The sequence below is a fragment of the Prunus dulcis genome, chromosome 1 (genome assembly GCF_902201215.1).
Source record: "Prunus dulcis chromosome 1, ALMONDv2, whole genome shotgun sequence".
In the NCBI taxonomy this organism is placed as follows: Eukaryota; Viridiplantae; Streptophyta; class Magnoliopsida; order Rosales; family Rosaceae; genus Prunus; species Prunus dulcis.
Window position 1 is genome coordinate 31708658 of NC_047650.1, and position 14592 is coordinate 31723249.

The 14592-nt window shown below is 37.8% G+C and overlaps 4 protein-coding genes across 4 annotated transcripts; all 4 read right to left on the reverse strand.

Annotated features, from left to right (window-relative positions):
- Nucleotides 1-775: 775 nt before the first annotated feature.
- On the reverse strand, nucleotides 776-4169 carry LOC117615872 (ubiquitin C-terminal hydrolase 22). Its single transcript, XM_034345038.1, has 3 exons — nucleotides 3050-4169; nucleotides 2313-2431; nucleotides 776-2045 (listed from the first exon to the last, which is right to left on the reverse strand). The coding sequence occupies exons 1-3, from the start codon at nucleotides 3811-3813 to the stop codon at nucleotides 1267-1269; spliced, it is 1662 nt and encodes a 553-aa protein (XP_034200929.1). The 5' UTR covers nucleotides 3814-4169; the 3' UTR covers nucleotides 776-1266.
- Nucleotides 4170-5727: 1558 nt separating this feature from the next.
- On the reverse strand, nucleotides 5728-6349 carry LOC117615820 (probable steroid-binding protein 3). Its single transcript, XM_034344976.1, has one exon. It carries the CDS (start codon nucleotides 6238-6240, stop codon nucleotides 5938-5940), a length of 303 nt encoding a protein of 100 aa, XP_034200867.1. The 5' UTR covers nucleotides 6241-6349; the 3' UTR covers nucleotides 5728-5937.
- Nucleotides 6350-7060: 711 nt separating this feature from the next.
- Nucleotides 7061-9949, reverse strand: LOC117615306 (ER membrane protein complex subunit 4). The gene is made up of 6 exons (XM_034344371.1): nucleotides 9658-9949; nucleotides 9504-9560; nucleotides 9049-9202; nucleotides 8439-8536; nucleotides 8282-8347; nucleotides 7061-7383 (listed from the first exon to the last, which is right to left on the reverse strand). The coding sequence occupies exons 1-6, from the start codon at nucleotides 9784-9786 to the stop codon at nucleotides 7345-7347; spliced, it is 543 nt and encodes a 180-aa protein (XP_034200262.1). The 5' UTR covers nucleotides 9787-9949; the 3' UTR covers nucleotides 7061-7344.
- Nucleotides 9950-10514: 565 nt separating this feature from the next.
- LOC117616789 (thiamine-repressible mitochondrial transport protein THI74-like) lies at nucleotides 10515-14434 on the reverse strand. The gene is made up of 8 exons (XM_034346204.1): nucleotides 14052-14434; nucleotides 13237-13632; nucleotides 12800-13014; nucleotides 12268-12338; nucleotides 12019-12126; nucleotides 11413-11530; nucleotides 10940-11075; nucleotides 10515-10791 (listed from the first exon to the last, which is right to left on the reverse strand). The coding sequence occupies exons 1-8, from the start codon at nucleotides 14130-14132 to the stop codon at nucleotides 10726-10728; spliced, it is 1191 nt and encodes a 396-aa protein (XP_034202095.1). The 5' UTR covers nucleotides 14133-14434; the 3' UTR covers nucleotides 10515-10725.
- Between the last annotated feature and the right edge of the window lie 158 nt (nucleotides 14435-14592).

The following is a 14592-nucleotide window of genomic DNA, read 5'->3' on the forward strand; positions in this document are numbered from 1 at the left end:
TCACTTGTTATGGTGCGGGTAAATGAGAAAGTTCCATATTTCATGAACTTATAACATAGTCTTAATAAACAAATATGTATCATAACATGGGTAGATTCGTAACACCACGTGGTTATTGACCATATGTAACTGTCACACTTTAGTACTTCCCAATCGAAACTCACAGAAGATCACGCGGAAGACTGTCCAATCACGAGATGCCACATACTCAAAATTACTTAACTCAATGGCGGAAAGTAGGAATTGCATGTTTATGTGATTCATGAACCTTAAGGAGATGATAGCGCTTTTGATTAAACTAATGTATGTAATTGGGGTACTCATTGGACTAGGTTAACCACAAAACCTAATGCATCCTGAAATGGACTTTTTTTTTTCCCTCAAAGAAAACCCAAGAGCTTAATTATGATTTTTATATATATGCTTTAAGAAAAAGGGAATAAAATGGATCCAACTTGGTTGGTTTAAGTAGCTTGCCTCCTATCAACACGCTAGAGCCATTGGAGAGAGGTTTCTCCCAAGAACAAATCTTGATGCGAGTTTGATTAGGAAATAACAATGAAAGTGTTTTATTTTTTATGTCGACTAACCATTACAGACCAAAAAGGGCAATGAGCCTATGAGGAATGAAAAGATTCGAACTTCATGTTTTCTTCGTCGTTGTTTTATTGACCTTAGCAGAAGCGGGTTATCGAAGACTACTTTATAGCAGAGTCGAATGGCACTAACTTCCCGACTTCTTTTTAGACAATTTAAGATTCATGCATCATCAACATTGGATGAATAGAGTAAAGTTAACAAATCATATTGACATTTAGAAAGTGGAAGAGCAAAAGTTAGTGGAACCCCCAAATAAACATTAGTTCCAAAGATCTACCCTATACATGACTGACCTGCAGTCAAAAAAAATGCTGAGCACGAATCTTGTAAAGAGCACAAAAACCTCAACATGAGGAAGTTGAGTTCCACCAGTTGCCTAGTATCTCTCAAAATCCATTCACAAAGACCCGTTAACAAACCATTAACAGCACAGCTGGATGTATCCTTGCTTCAAACCATGATCTTCAAAAATTCTGCAATTTGGTGATGCCTTTCCCCATCCGTCCAACATGGAATCGTGATTTCCTTAGGCCAAAGGGATCTGATTCTTGAAACGGCTCCTTCAGCAGAAGCATTCTCGGTCTCACCGTTCATAGCCTGCCTTGATGTATATCGAAAGTCCAATTCTTGTTCAGCCAACTGTAAGCATCATTTGAAACATCACATTTAGCAGCAACCAGCTACCCTGTGAAATGCCTCTATCCGTGTGGAAATGGGCAGGCGACTCAAATCTTCGTGTGATTTATAGTAAAGCATCTTGTGCACATAGAACATCATATAACACTGTGAAGCTCTTACAATTCCCTCGTCAACCTCATTAATCCAAGCATTGTCACATTTGTACCACTGGTTTTTTATGCGTAAATACGTCACATAATGGCCGGATTCTAGTGTCCCAGAATGAGTAACTACTGCAAAAATCTCAAATTCTGTAGATATATCAGATTCATCCCCCTCAAAAGCAAAGATCCTATTTCCAAATCTGTTTCTGACAATTGAAGAAGACAGATATGGAGTCATGTCTAGGGAGAAAGGAAAATGCAAATAGCTGTCAATTTTCCTCATCATTTTTCTGACAAGGGAGTGCTCAAATCGTTTTATATGCAAACACAACACCAACGGGAGCTTTCTGATGGACATTTGCTTCGATGAGTCTCGCAATTCTTCACAGTTCTGACAGTACAGTTTTTGGTCTGATCCCAACTTCTCTGGTTTTGTAAACAAGTCTAAACAACCTAAAAGAGTAGATGAACTGCTGTTGTCATTTGGTTTGACGGGCTTATTAGATGCATCTGACCAAGAACAATGGCTTGTGTCTAAGTTGAGTGATATGTCCAAACAAGGGTCATAAGTTGTTGAGGTGAATCCACAAGTCATACAAGTGACATCGGACCTCAACAGTCCTGAGAATACCCTATGAGCAATACACTGGCAATCTCCGGTATCTGTGAAACAGATGATAACTTCATAAGTACAAGATAACTGTTAAACAATGTAAAAACAACAATTGCACATGCATCTATTACTTCTACAGTATCCTATGAAGGTGTACACAACTCATCCAATCCTTTTGAGATTCTTGAACTTCTTTAGATACAGTGGCTCCATAATTCTACATCCTTCTAAACAGTGTCAGTGTGCTTCCAAGTATAATCCCTCTCTTGAAAACATAAAAGGCAAGACCATAATGCCAACAGTCGACCCATAATTACCTCTAGTTTGGTTCCTTGCTTTGCTTTCTTTCTCATGGATCCCATCTAAGACTGAAATGAAGAACTCATGAGCATCCTGCTGCTCATAACTTGCCAGATTTTCTGAATGCTGCCACCAACTTCAAGTAAAAGATAGTGTGGATCAGTTGAAAAGTAAGTCTACTGCATGTATCAATTAAGAAAATACAAGCATACATGAACTAACAAGAGATTTAGCATCACATATCAAATAAGAATTTGATCCAAAATCAGAAAAATGGTGCCATCATTTCCAGAAATTCTATCACTTCTAAATAGATTAATGTGAAGAATCCAACTAACTCCAACCACAGAAACCCTAATTTGAAGGTTTCAGTATACAAAGAAAAATACAATTCTGTTGAGTATCTTTCTTAAAGCCCGGCTTGGACATACACATTATGTAATTTGCATGTATACAACTTAAAAAGTTATTACTTCATCTCCACTTGCTAAGAGAGCAATATAACACTTCCTATACTTATCCAAGGAACTTCAAAACCCACAAATTGCAGAGACAAAAACTGGCAATGAAACTCCTGAAACAATTGTTTATCCAATATAAATCAATCATTTGTTGTAGTTGTTTCTTTGTTCGGGCTTCGGCCCCCATAGTATCAAGAACAATATAAATCATTCATCAAATCACAAAACCAAGCATTATTAACTTGGCAAGATATGCTGTAACCAAAGAGCACACTGGCAGAGCAATGTCAGACCTGTAAAGAAATTGAGCCGGGCTATAAGGAGTCCGATCCCCCAAATACACAGCCGAGAAAATACCATGAAGTTCGCAAGGCAAACACAGCCGATTCGCAGTCCTTTTCCGGCATGTTTTGGGGTTATGCCGATCACTCAAAAAGTAATTTCTCAAAGGAGGTGCATGTAGTAGTGCTTGCAACACAGAATTCATGAAACAAGTATTGCCCAAATTAGTCAATCCCCTCAAACCCAATGGGTAACATGATTTAGCCCTCTGATCTCTCGTCAAAGCCGACTTTTCGGCCTTCTTCAAATCCACTAATTCTACACCTGAACCCAGCCTCTTCCTTTCACACAGTCTCTCTCCTATACTGTCTGCACTATTTGTGCTATATGGCAAGTCCACCATGTGTTTAGACATCACAGTCTTATCAAAATCAGGATCATAGACCTGATCAGAGCACGCACAGCAATAAAGCTCAGCCCTTTCAATGTCCACAGCTAAATAGTGGCCAATCTCAGACTGGGTATGCAAAAGGGCGTGGCTTGAGCATGAGATTGAAGAGCAAATCAAACAAATATAGAGTCTACCTTGATACCCATTACAGGAACTGCATCTGGGTATCTCTGTGCCAGGATTCTGAACACTTGTCCTTCCATTTGGGGTGGTCTTGAGGCACTTTTGGAGTGATTTATAGCCACTCAAGCCATGTTTGAGCTTGTAAGCTGAAAGGTGCTTGCAGGGTTTTGGGTTTGTGTATGAAGGTTTTCTAGTCGACATCTTTGATAGGGATTGAGAAAGGAAGCTCTGATTCGTTACAAATCAAAAAAACAAAAACTTTATTAACAAAAATGGCAATATTATTAGATTAATAATAAATAATAAAGATTAACAAAGCAAGATCCAATATTCCAGTAAAGAGATGGACTGGGAACAAAGGTCTGGATTTGTTTCGGTGGATGATTATGGTGTGATGTGAGAGACAGAGTAAAAAAGGCAGGGCTTTCTGTGCTCTGTTTAGGGATGACTTGAAGAAGGGGGGATGAAGAAGGTGCCTTTAGAGCATAAATTATGATTTTTATACCGACTCGTAGAGTCTTCTCATGGAGTGTATAGTATTTCCTTTGGAAAATAAGAAAAGAAAAATAAAATAGCTTTTAAAAGAGTAGTGAAATTATATTCAGGGTTTTCATAGCACGTGGAGCAAAGCACTTAACTTATCCAATTCCTATTTTGAAGGAGATCTAAACCGTGAAAATTTTCATCACAGTGATCAGGTCCGTCAAACACCTAGGAGACAATGATGCCCCGTCCATCATGTAGGGTTTTTGGGCTAATCTCTGTTTATTTTAATATTTTATATGTTTTACATTTCTTTATAAAATATAATTCACACACATCAAGTTATAACACCGATATCGACCTCAACTTAATAGCATGTATAATCCAATAAATAAAAGCATATGTAGAGTCCAATAAATAAAAGCATATGTAGAACTAAAATTAATGTTTATAAAATGTGTAGTTACAGCTTTGACAAGAAAAAAACAATCTGTTTAGTCATTGAATCAACATCGGATGAATTATCCGTCAACAGTATGCCGAGTTTATGAAGGGAGCAGTAACTTGTAAGCTGTCTAGATGTCTCATTGAGCTTTACAAAAGAAGCGAAATAATGTCTCTTCGAGCTTTACATTAAAAAAAGGGTAATTATCAGTCATATAGTGCCCCTGCCAATTTACTGATTGCCATGAATTGTTTTACACAAAGCTGAAGAAAAATGCTTTCATACATCAACCATCAACCTTTCAACAAACACTTCCCCATTTAGGGTGTATACCACGCCTGTCTCCATCTCTGGCATATCCTGGCCATCATCTCTATCTCTCTCCTCATATGACATCCTCGCATGATGAGAGAGATAGAGACAAGCACTATGGATGAGGTTGAGGATACGTCAACATACACAGTAAACTTTTCTTGCACTTTGTACACCGCACAATGCACTAAGCACTCTGCATAGATCATACACACTAAGAGACTTGAGAAAGTGCTGGCGGATGTGGGGTGAGATTTTCGTCCTGAAAACATGGCCTAGGGAAGACAACAAATCTAGAGTTAATTTATCTACATAGACAACTAAAAGGGTTGGTAGAAGTCCACTTTGATTCCATCAGAATCTATGCATATAATAGAAACAGAATTCCAGCGTAGTGACAATTAGCAACCAAGCATTTAGTTTAAGTTCATATATTCAGATTTTCCTTCATCAAGTGCCAAGACTATCAACAACCCAACAACAACCGCTTCTAGTCAGAGAAACCCAAAGAAAAAAGGATCTGCAAAGATGAACTGATATGACCAATTCAAGGGCCAAAACTTGTAATTGTCAACATTCTCAATGGGGCTAGCAAAATCAGTCTTCTGATGTACTTTAATTACAGCACCAGACTTGGGAAGAGTTAGGAACAAAACTAATGAACTCAAACTTGCAGAGAAATCGAAATCAGCATAAGTCTCATGCACCAATTGTTGCAACTGTTGCACCAGTACAGGCAAACCCTGGTGCCTTGGAACATCAAAATTAGGGATTTCAGTGAACAACACAACAATGCACATATGAACAACTGGATCAAACTGCAAAAATTTGCAAACTTCTCAGCCATACAAGCTCAAAATTCAGCCAAATCAACAAAACCAAATTCACACAACCATAGTCATTTATTCATCCATGGATAAACATACACAACATCCAAGATCAGATACATGGATACAAAGTCACAGATACCCAGAAGCAAATAATTCCCATAAACACTTATTTTGCTTGAAATTGCATACATTTAAGTCATAAAGACGATAAAAGGTTGAGACTTTTCAAGATTTCTAATTGAAAATAGAGAACTTTCAAGAAACAACACGGCCAACAACTGGGTACTTAGCTTCGAACTTCTTCTCCCAGTCGGTGAGGACGCCGATCTCCTTTTCCGAGAGGCCGTCGAGGGAGGCAGTGATGTCTTCTTCGTTCTTGGTCATCTTCGCCAGAGCTCTGCTGGCGTCCTTGCCCGCGAACATCGCGTACGGCCCTCCAGGCCCGTAAAACGACTTGCCGTCCGTCACGTCAAAGACGCGACCTTTCAGTGCCACGTATATCGGCTTTGATGGGTCGGTGCCGTTGTATTGGATCAGCTGCTGTGCTGTTAGCTCCATGGATGCGTTCACACGGATGCTAAAGGAGCACGACAAAGACTTCAGAGGTTGTTGGCTATCGGAGTATGTGACGAGGATGCTCGATTATTCGATTGCCTGATTTTTAAGTTTCTCAACCACCAAAATAATTAAAAACCTTTTTTTTTAGTGTTTTTTTTTTTTTCTAAACGAACGGTGGATATTGAAAGTGAGAATTTTATTTCTACCAAAAAAGAAATAAAGTTTCGAATTTATTTCTTTTCTTTAATATATTCTTTGGGTTTTCTCATGATTATCGCGTCAAAAATCCAGTTTGGAAAAGGCCAAATGGGAGAAAAATATTTGTAAAAGAAACCAAAATAGACAAAAATGCCCTTATTTATTTTTGAATTTCATAAGTAATCCTTTATATTTGCATGTCTTTTTTTTATTGGAAAGTTGAAAGATTTTTCTGTCTTTTTTGAAAAAGTTTTAGCTTTTTCCAAAAGTAAAAAAATTTTTATAGCTAAAATCTAAATTTACTTTGGAAATATCTAGTTCATTTAAATTCAAATGACTTTTGCCATTCAAATCAAAACATTTTTGTTGAATTTAAACATTGGATGAGGCACTGATTTACAATTAAAATTTACGAGTCACCGTTAACTGATGCGATGCAACTAGCTATTAGTCTAGTGATACTTATTTTCACATCGTTAAAAAGTTCCCAACTTCGACGTCAAATCTCCCCTACTCATTGACATAAATAAGTAAATAATCGACCCTTGATCCTGTAAGATCCAAATTCAGGAGTCGCACCTCCCCACTCAATTGATTAGTCAACACCATAGCCCCAACCTAATAAAGCACAATTCAATTTGGATTACCATCAAAACTGCTAGCAAAATTAAAGTGTTAAAATATAGATTTCATGATAATCCATTGAGTCACTGGAACAAGTACTACAAGCTCAGTGTCTACGGCCACAAAATTTAGTTATATCATTCAGAACTCGAAAGAATCACATTATCGAGACCAGCTATGCGTCGTTTGCCAGGAAACAGCAACAGGATCTCATCCTGCGTCTGCAAATGCCATTCATCTTTTTATCTTGAGATTGGCAGCCATCAAAACCCAACATTGATGTCAATATAGAGGAATGCCACCACCTGAGTACTCAACCTCCTGAAATTTGGACCAAACAAAAATGGTTAAAGGAGCCCTAAGATGAAGGCTATGAAACAGCTAGGAGAAGCCACCAACAATGGCAACTCACCTCCTGCTGTGTGTACCAGTAAATTGCAAATTTTGAAAAAAGAACGATAATACGATAAGATGCATGAAATGTGCAATAAACAGATTTTTTGCTGTTTTAGATGGGAGTTCCAAGATATTAAGAAGCTCGAAACTACCAAGGTGTCAGCATTCAACTGTCAGAAGAGTACTGTAGTGTGTGATATGATATGGGTTGTACATGGGTGCATATGGGCCACAGGTGTGCGTGCAGAGAGTAACAATGGAATTGTAATCTTCCCACTAGAAGCCTGCAGTTCCTTGTAAACATTCCAATACAATTCTTTGTTATTATTTATACAGCTCATGCAGCTTGTAATATCTTCCCGCCACTTACAACTTACTAACACAGCAACTACCTCATCCACTTGATTATTAGCTCGAACTATCCTCCCTAAATATCTCCACCTAGCTGCTATGTTACTAACTCACTCAGAAGCTCACTCAGCTGCCTGGTTCTTTATTTATCATGTGCTGGAAAAGCACAAAGTTGTTTAGAAGCATTTAATTACTAAAATTTAATCTGATTATGGACAGCCAGTGATATTCTCCCTCCCTCATAGGTAGGGAGAATTCTCCACTACAATAAGCTTTATTTTGCTTTGAACTGTTTTTTAAATCAACTTCACCATACAAGTTGGATAAGTATACATTAAGAATGGTTCCATGGTTGCGACTGCTTAGGTAAAAACAGTGGTGCAGACATTTTTAGAGCAAATGACATGCTTCAAAATAAATTGAGAAAATCCCACATGCCAGATGAATTTCACCTCAGGAGGAAGAATTTTACCTGAGCAGGGGGTAAGGATGAAACCCAATCAGATGCATGTGTAGGAAGCAACCCCAAAGTGTTAAGCTGCCAAGAAAAATGAAAATTTAGTAAATGGGATTTCTAAGAAGATAACCATAGGGGATAAAGCAATTAAAGAAGAACAAAAATAATTCACCTTCCAAACACCCAGTGCTAAACCCCCCAAATTAAGGGCAATGAATAGCAACTTTGGGGCAATAAGATCTACTTTGCTGTCCTTGTAAGGCTCAAAAACTGCAGAATCACATTAATAGAGAGAAGAAATAAACTGCCGAGCAAATAAAGTATATGCATGAATCAACTGACAAACACATAAAGTATGCCCATAAAATTTGCATGGATATATGAAGGTGGTAAAAAGTCCTATGAAAACTACAGTTAACAGGGAAAAAAGAAGAAGAAAAAGAAAGAAAGTTCTACATGCAACATCTCGGCAATCAATCATGCCAAACAACATTTATAAGAAGTAGATAGTCACATCAGCGAGACAAGTAAACGGAGCAGTACATTAACTGCCCAAAGGCCATGAATGGTGGTTATTTGAAAGCATTTGTATGATGATACAGCAATATAGACAAGCAAGTATAATACAGGATTTCATGTTAGGCAGAGAAGAAACTTAATGTTTTTCCATCCTTATCATTCCCCTGTACCTGAGTAATCCACGCATATAGAGTGATAGATGGGCGAAAAAAAAAAAATTACCAACAGTTGTATGGGAAGAAAAAGTATAGCAGGCATCTTACCCTTTCCTACACCCTGTAAGGCACTTATGGGCTGCCAAAGAGCAGAAAATGTGATTCCAATGCTAAACAAATGCACTGTACTTCCAGCCATCCACATCATGAAGCCCATCATTAGCAAATTCTTGAATGGGGTCTGCGCAACTTCCCAAGCTTTCTGCTCGAACATAAAGAAACCATGAGATCCCAAAAATCCAAACTATCCAATATCACTGGTGTAGCCAGGGTAAACAAAATTCAGTAAAGAAACAGCTAAAATGGTGATCCATCCGCAATCTAAACCATGCTCCGCATCAAATCTTTCTCATAATTTGTGATCAGATTACTAAGTTCAGATGTAAAGGTACAATTTTTAACCCCTCAAAATGTCCGAAATCCTGGGTCTAAAAGACGAACGCAAAAAACCCTAAATACTTCAATGTTTCAATAGATGTAAATTTAGGGAGGGGAATAAAAACCTGGGCTTTCCAAGTAGATTCGGCATCCTTCTTCTGGCGACTCACAGTTGAATCGTCCTAGAGAAAAAAGAAAAAAAAAACCTCAATCAAATCAATTGAGAACGAATCCAAATCCCAATTGGACGAGGAAGAAAGAGAGGAAAGGGCAAAAAACCTGTTCGAGGGAGGTGCGAGAGAAGCCAGGAGGATCAGGAACGTCGCGGGAAGAAGGGGAGGTTGAGTTGTCAGTCAAGTCAACGGCCCATCTTCGACCTGCTCCCATCACTCCCTTTCCCTTCTCCATCTTCTTCTTCTCTTCTCTTCTCTTCTACTTTCACTCGGTCAGAAACTAGAGATTTGATACGAATATGTGCTCTCTCAACACAATGCCTCGGGTCGGCTTCTTGGTTTTTAGCTTGTTTTTTTCTTTTTCAATTAAAAGTAAAGTTGTTGCTGGGTTCAATTTTCAATTGATGTCATATATGTTTCGAGGCAAAATTAAAAGGGAAAAAACTCATTTCATTCTGTTAATTTAATTTGTTTAAGTTCTTGGATTTTGATTGGATGTGAGATAAGATAAACTTTTCCCAGCTTAATCCAATATCCCAATTCGTCTGCTAGTATCGAAACGGGCCGAGCCCAATTATTCCTTATGAAAACCATAGCCCAACTCCACCGCCCTAATTGTGCCAGCCTACTAATGCCTCAATTAATCTGCCAAAAGGGAATCAAAAGGGACTCGAACTTGAATGCATAAGAACTCAAAAAGAGACTCGAACTTGAGTGCATAAGAACTCAAAAAGGAACTCGAAAAGGAACTCGAACTTGAGCGTACAGGACAGACTCATTAACACTGGCCTAGCCAACTAGCTTGACCCAAGCTGGCATTTTGTTCACTTTTTAGTTGATCACACCAGGACGGACGCCGTTCAAAATTTGTAATTTTTACATCAAAATTTACAGTTCTTCTTATTGAAGTAGTGTTTCTTGATTTTCATCAGCCAGGTTAACAGAGACAAAAGAACATGAAAATCCACCCCAAAAATAATAATAATAATTATGAGAGAGAGAGAGAGACACCATCATACTTTAAGCATATGAAAATCTACCAAAAATCCCATGTTTAGTCTTTGTAGGTTGTATACAATACATGGGCAGCTGATGTTTCCTATATCTTACGTATGCTATGTATATATTCAGTCTACATGCAAACTAGGAACTTCTCTGAGCTTTCTATACATCACTATTTCAACTCTTCCTTTCTAGAAAACTTGTCTGAAAGGTTTGCCATCACAAAACCTGCAAAAACCTGAGTCCAATGGAAAGTAGTTAGTGTAAATTTTTACTGCAGAAAAACTAACTATATCGTTGGGAGCTACATCTCAAGGGTAAGTTTGACGGCAGAAGTTCGAGCCTTGTGTCACAATATGAATGAAGCATAATATGAATACACATACCTGAATGCAACCAAAGATGTAGACTGCAGAAAAATGGCGGCCGTGAATTACCATGTCAGCTACCATAGCAAGGGGAATTGTCAAGGACATGCCCAACGTTGCAACCAATGGAGAAGTCCAAACCACAGAAAGTGCCCTGTCAAAGTTTTAGTTGATTTGATGTTAAAAACATTAGGCACAACATCTTGTAGCTCCATAGAAAAAACAAAAAACAAAAAAATAGCAGAAAGTACTGATAATACATTTGGCCACCACAAAGTACTGATAATACATTTGGCCACCACACAACAGACTCGAACCGACCTCTTAGAAGTTATCTATGAAAACCCAATCGTGCACCATTTATAAGAATACAAAGAATCCTTTTACAGGTGGACAGCAAGTAATAAATATAACAGAAATCATGGTTTGATGCTTTCATGTCCCTGTGGTGCCACATTGACCCCAATGTTTGTGAAGGCCATTTTACATACCAAAAATAATCTGAAAGAACACTCCCCATGAAGCCATTTAACAGCACAACTTCCCCAACAGATTTCGATTGTGGAAGCTCAAAAGAAGGTTCAATCCCGATGGCATTGAGCGGCCACACTGCATGGGAAAGCATTTCTGTGAGCAATACAACTCAAACAGAATAACATGACACCCAAGAATATGCACTATCTTTTCGTTATGAGCCCTTTCCATTTGAAAACTCCACATACAGAGCTTAAGAGACTGCAAAATATATTTACACTTCTCTTTCCAACTATCTTATGATTTCTCTGTTTTAATTTCTCTTTTTTTCTTGTAACAATCTTAAGAAAACGTACTCAATTCTAACGACCTTCTTATAAAGAGACTTTTGTGCTGAAAAACACTAGAAATCATGATAGCAATCAAGCCAATTATATTCTAGTGCGAAAATCATAAACAATGGCCTGAGATCCAGTCCAACATACATTATCTTTTGCAACCATTGATCTAGTTATCAAGTTTCGCCTGAAATCCATCATGGTATGCTAACATAGTCTAATTTAACATCAGAAGGTTGGAAGACGAAGAAAATAAATAGATCCTGTAATTATTATTCCACTCACCAAGCCACCACAGACCAAGCAGAGTAAAGAGACCAACGTATCCAAAGAGCTTCTGCACGTCAACCTTATCTCCTTCCTCTTCTGATCCAGCAAATTTCTTAAGTAACACTGCATGAATTAGACTAGAAACTTAATAATCACACAAAAATTCAAAAAATAATTACACTATATATCAGTTATATCAGTTGATGACTTATTTGTTTGTAAAAGTTTTTAAGTAACACTGGATTTCTGAATGAAATGTATTACCTGTAAATAATCCATAAGATGCTGCTGAGAGAAGACCACAAATGTCTCCTGTTATAGAGTGCTTTCTAGTCCTTGGCAACAAAAACAATATAAAATTTCAAAAACGTTAGTGAAACGTGAGTAAAAAGAACAAATATTACCTTGAGTAAGTAACACAGAAATCTAAGAATTAGTAAAATATATTTATAACTAATACATAAAATAAAAAAATAAAACCATCTAAAATTTACATAACCTTCAAGATATCATTCTTATTGTATATTCCCCACCCACCCCACATCCTTACAGTGAAGGAAATGACTAAATTCCCCTCGAAAAAACCAACCTTATGTCAATACAATTATTCTATAAGCTACAATTTTTCATGCGACCTAGAACCCAGGATGGAAACACAATACAAGTTGATACTATGTGCACCCATAGAAGGGGCAGATAGGAGGACAAAACTAAGGCATTCATGTTGACCGGAAAGAAATTAGAAAGCACAGTAAAAAGTTATTACTACTAGCTGAAGCAACGATTAAAAACTTACTCAGAGATGCTCAGCAGTTCATCAGGTGCCCAAGTATTTCCAGCTGTGGTCATGGCAACACCAGCCATGCTGACAAAGACAGCAACTATCTTTGGAATACTTATGGAATCCTGACGAAGAAGAGCTCCAAAGAAAAGTGTAAAGAGCCCCGATGTAGAAGTTAGGACAGTTGTGCTAGCAACACTGGTATTTGCCAGCGCAGAGTTTGACAGATACTGCACCAGATCAAAGTAATTTCACTAAGTCACTTACCACTTTTAAAAGGGACCTTAATGAGATTGCCCGACCATACAACTAATCCATGCATATGAAAACAAACCAAAAGATCCATCAAGATTAATGTTTCTATTAATGCAATTCCTCAAGCAATTTAAAATGCAAATCGAAGTCCAAAAAGGTGATATGAATAACAGGAGTGCCAAAATGACTCATGTTACCTCTGTAAGAAACCATATTGGAGTAAGAATTAAGCCACATTTTGCAATTTCCCAGGGACTAAGCTGATCACTTCGTTCAAGCAAGTGAGACTCATCTTCTTCACTCTTAGCGATTAGAGGCCGCCCTTCTTCCGTATTGCTAAAATCTTTGTCAGTAACTGGGCAGCTTGTAACATCGGTTTCTGGACTCTGGTGCATTTCATTTATTATAAGTGGGATATCAAGCCCAACTGAAGTGCTCATGGCACTCTCATTGTTGCAGAAATTATCAACTAAATTTGGTTTCAGTAAGCTGCAGATCCAATGTTTCAAAGCTGCTATAGGTAGATAGACCACCATTAGAGACACCCCGAGATAAGTCAGTGCAAACGGCTGTTTGTACTCGGTGAAAATTCTCTGCATGGAAAAACCAGTGCAAGTTAAAGTTTTCAAATCATAGAAATAGAAGAATGCACCCTTCAAATATCTGGCATAATGAGCCTAACAAAATAATGTACTGTTGACGAGAAATATAACTTCTTTTTTAGGAGAGAGAGACCTTTTCCCAAAAAAAAAAAAAATCCTGAAAGAAAATCAACCCATAGGAACCCCAAAAGAAAGATATAAATAGAACAGTGAGGACAGCAGTGATGTTTTTAAAGTGTAATTTTCTTTTCTTTCCCTATAAACAAACAGAGCGCAGATATTATTATGAGAACAGTAAATTATAACCAGCTAAACTACTGAAGTCAAAAACCAAACTTTGAAAAGAGAAGGGAAAAAAAATCAAAACTTCTAAAAGAAAAGGAGACAAAGGGCTGTGAATGAACCCAAACCTGAGTAACCTCTGCAGAAGCGACCCATATGAAGACAACCGTGCCAATCAACCCCAAACCCGCGTTGTACTTCCAACCCATGACCAAAATCAGCACCAAGCCTCAAGAATTTTGGAATTTTGACCCAAAATACGAACTGGGTTAATCTCAATTTGGCTACAAAATCAACATCTTCACGAAAGCTCCACACGCAGCAACACAATCCAACTTGTATCTTGTTCAAGGGTTTTGGGTTTCTTTTCTTTTAATTTTTTGATACCAAAGGTTGGTTCTTTCGGTTGTTGCGTGACTTTGGAAGTTCCAAAGCGTGAGAGGCGAGAAAGAATTTTAACTTTTCCAGTTTTCTTGTTGAATGTGAATCTGTCAGCAGATGAGTCAATGAGAGTGACAGGTGGTACTGTATCGACTATACTTCCTTCAAGGTGGCAATCTGTAAAACTGGCGCGCTTTCCTGAAATGCTTATTTTAGTTATAAAAATATATTTTTGTTTTAAAATAAGGGTGATGATTTTCTCACTCTTCTTTTACCTACTTGTACTCC

What these genes read in the sequence shown, in the direction of transcription:
- LOC117615872 (XM_034345038.1), bottom strand. Translation starts at nt 3,813, where the DNA reads ATGTCGACTAGAAAACCTTCATACACAAACCCAAAACCCTGCAAGCAC. An exon ending in CCGGCTCAATTTCTTTACAG is followed by an intron (nt 2,432 to 3,049) that starts GTCTGACATTGC and finishes TTTTACTTGAAG; the next exon opens with TTGGTGGCAGCATTCAGAAA. An exon ending in AGCAAGGAACCAAACTAGAG is followed by an intron (nt 2,046 to 2,312) that starts GTAATTATGGGT and finishes TCTGTTTCACAG; the next exon opens with ATACCGGAGATTGCCAGTGT.
- LOC117615820 (XM_034344976.1), bottom strand. Translation starts at nt 6,240, where the DNA reads ATGGAGCTAACAGCACAGCAGCTGATCCAATACAACGGCACCGACCCA.
- LOC117615306 (XM_034344371.1), bottom strand. Translation starts at nt 9,786, where the DNA reads ATGGAGAAGGGAAAGGGAGTGATGGGAGCAGGTCGAAGATGGGCCGTT. An exon ending in AATCTACTTGGAAAGCCCAG is followed by an intron (nt 9,203 to 9,503) that starts GTTTTTATTCCC and finishes ATGTTCGAGCAG; the next exon opens with AAAGCTTGGGAAGTTGCGCA. An exon ending in CATCCTTACCCCCTGCTCAG is followed by an intron (nt 7,384 to 8,281) that starts GTAAAATTCTTC and finishes TCCAAATTTCAG; the next exon opens with GAGGTTGAGTACTCAGGTGG.
- LOC117616789 (XM_034346204.1), bottom strand. Translation starts at nt 14,132, where the DNA reads ATGGGTTGGAAGTACAACGCGGGTTTGGGGTTGATTGGCACGGTTGTC. An exon ending in CTTCTGCAGAGGTTACTCAG is followed by an intron (nt 13,633 to 14,051) that starts GTTTGGGTTCAT and finishes TTTTCCATGCAG; the next exon opens with AGAATTTTCACCGAGTACAA. An exon ending in ACATCTTTGGTTGCATTCAG is followed by an intron (nt 10,792 to 10,939) that starts GTATGTGTATTC and finishes CATTGGACTCAG; the next exon opens with GTTTTTGCAGGTTTTGTGAT.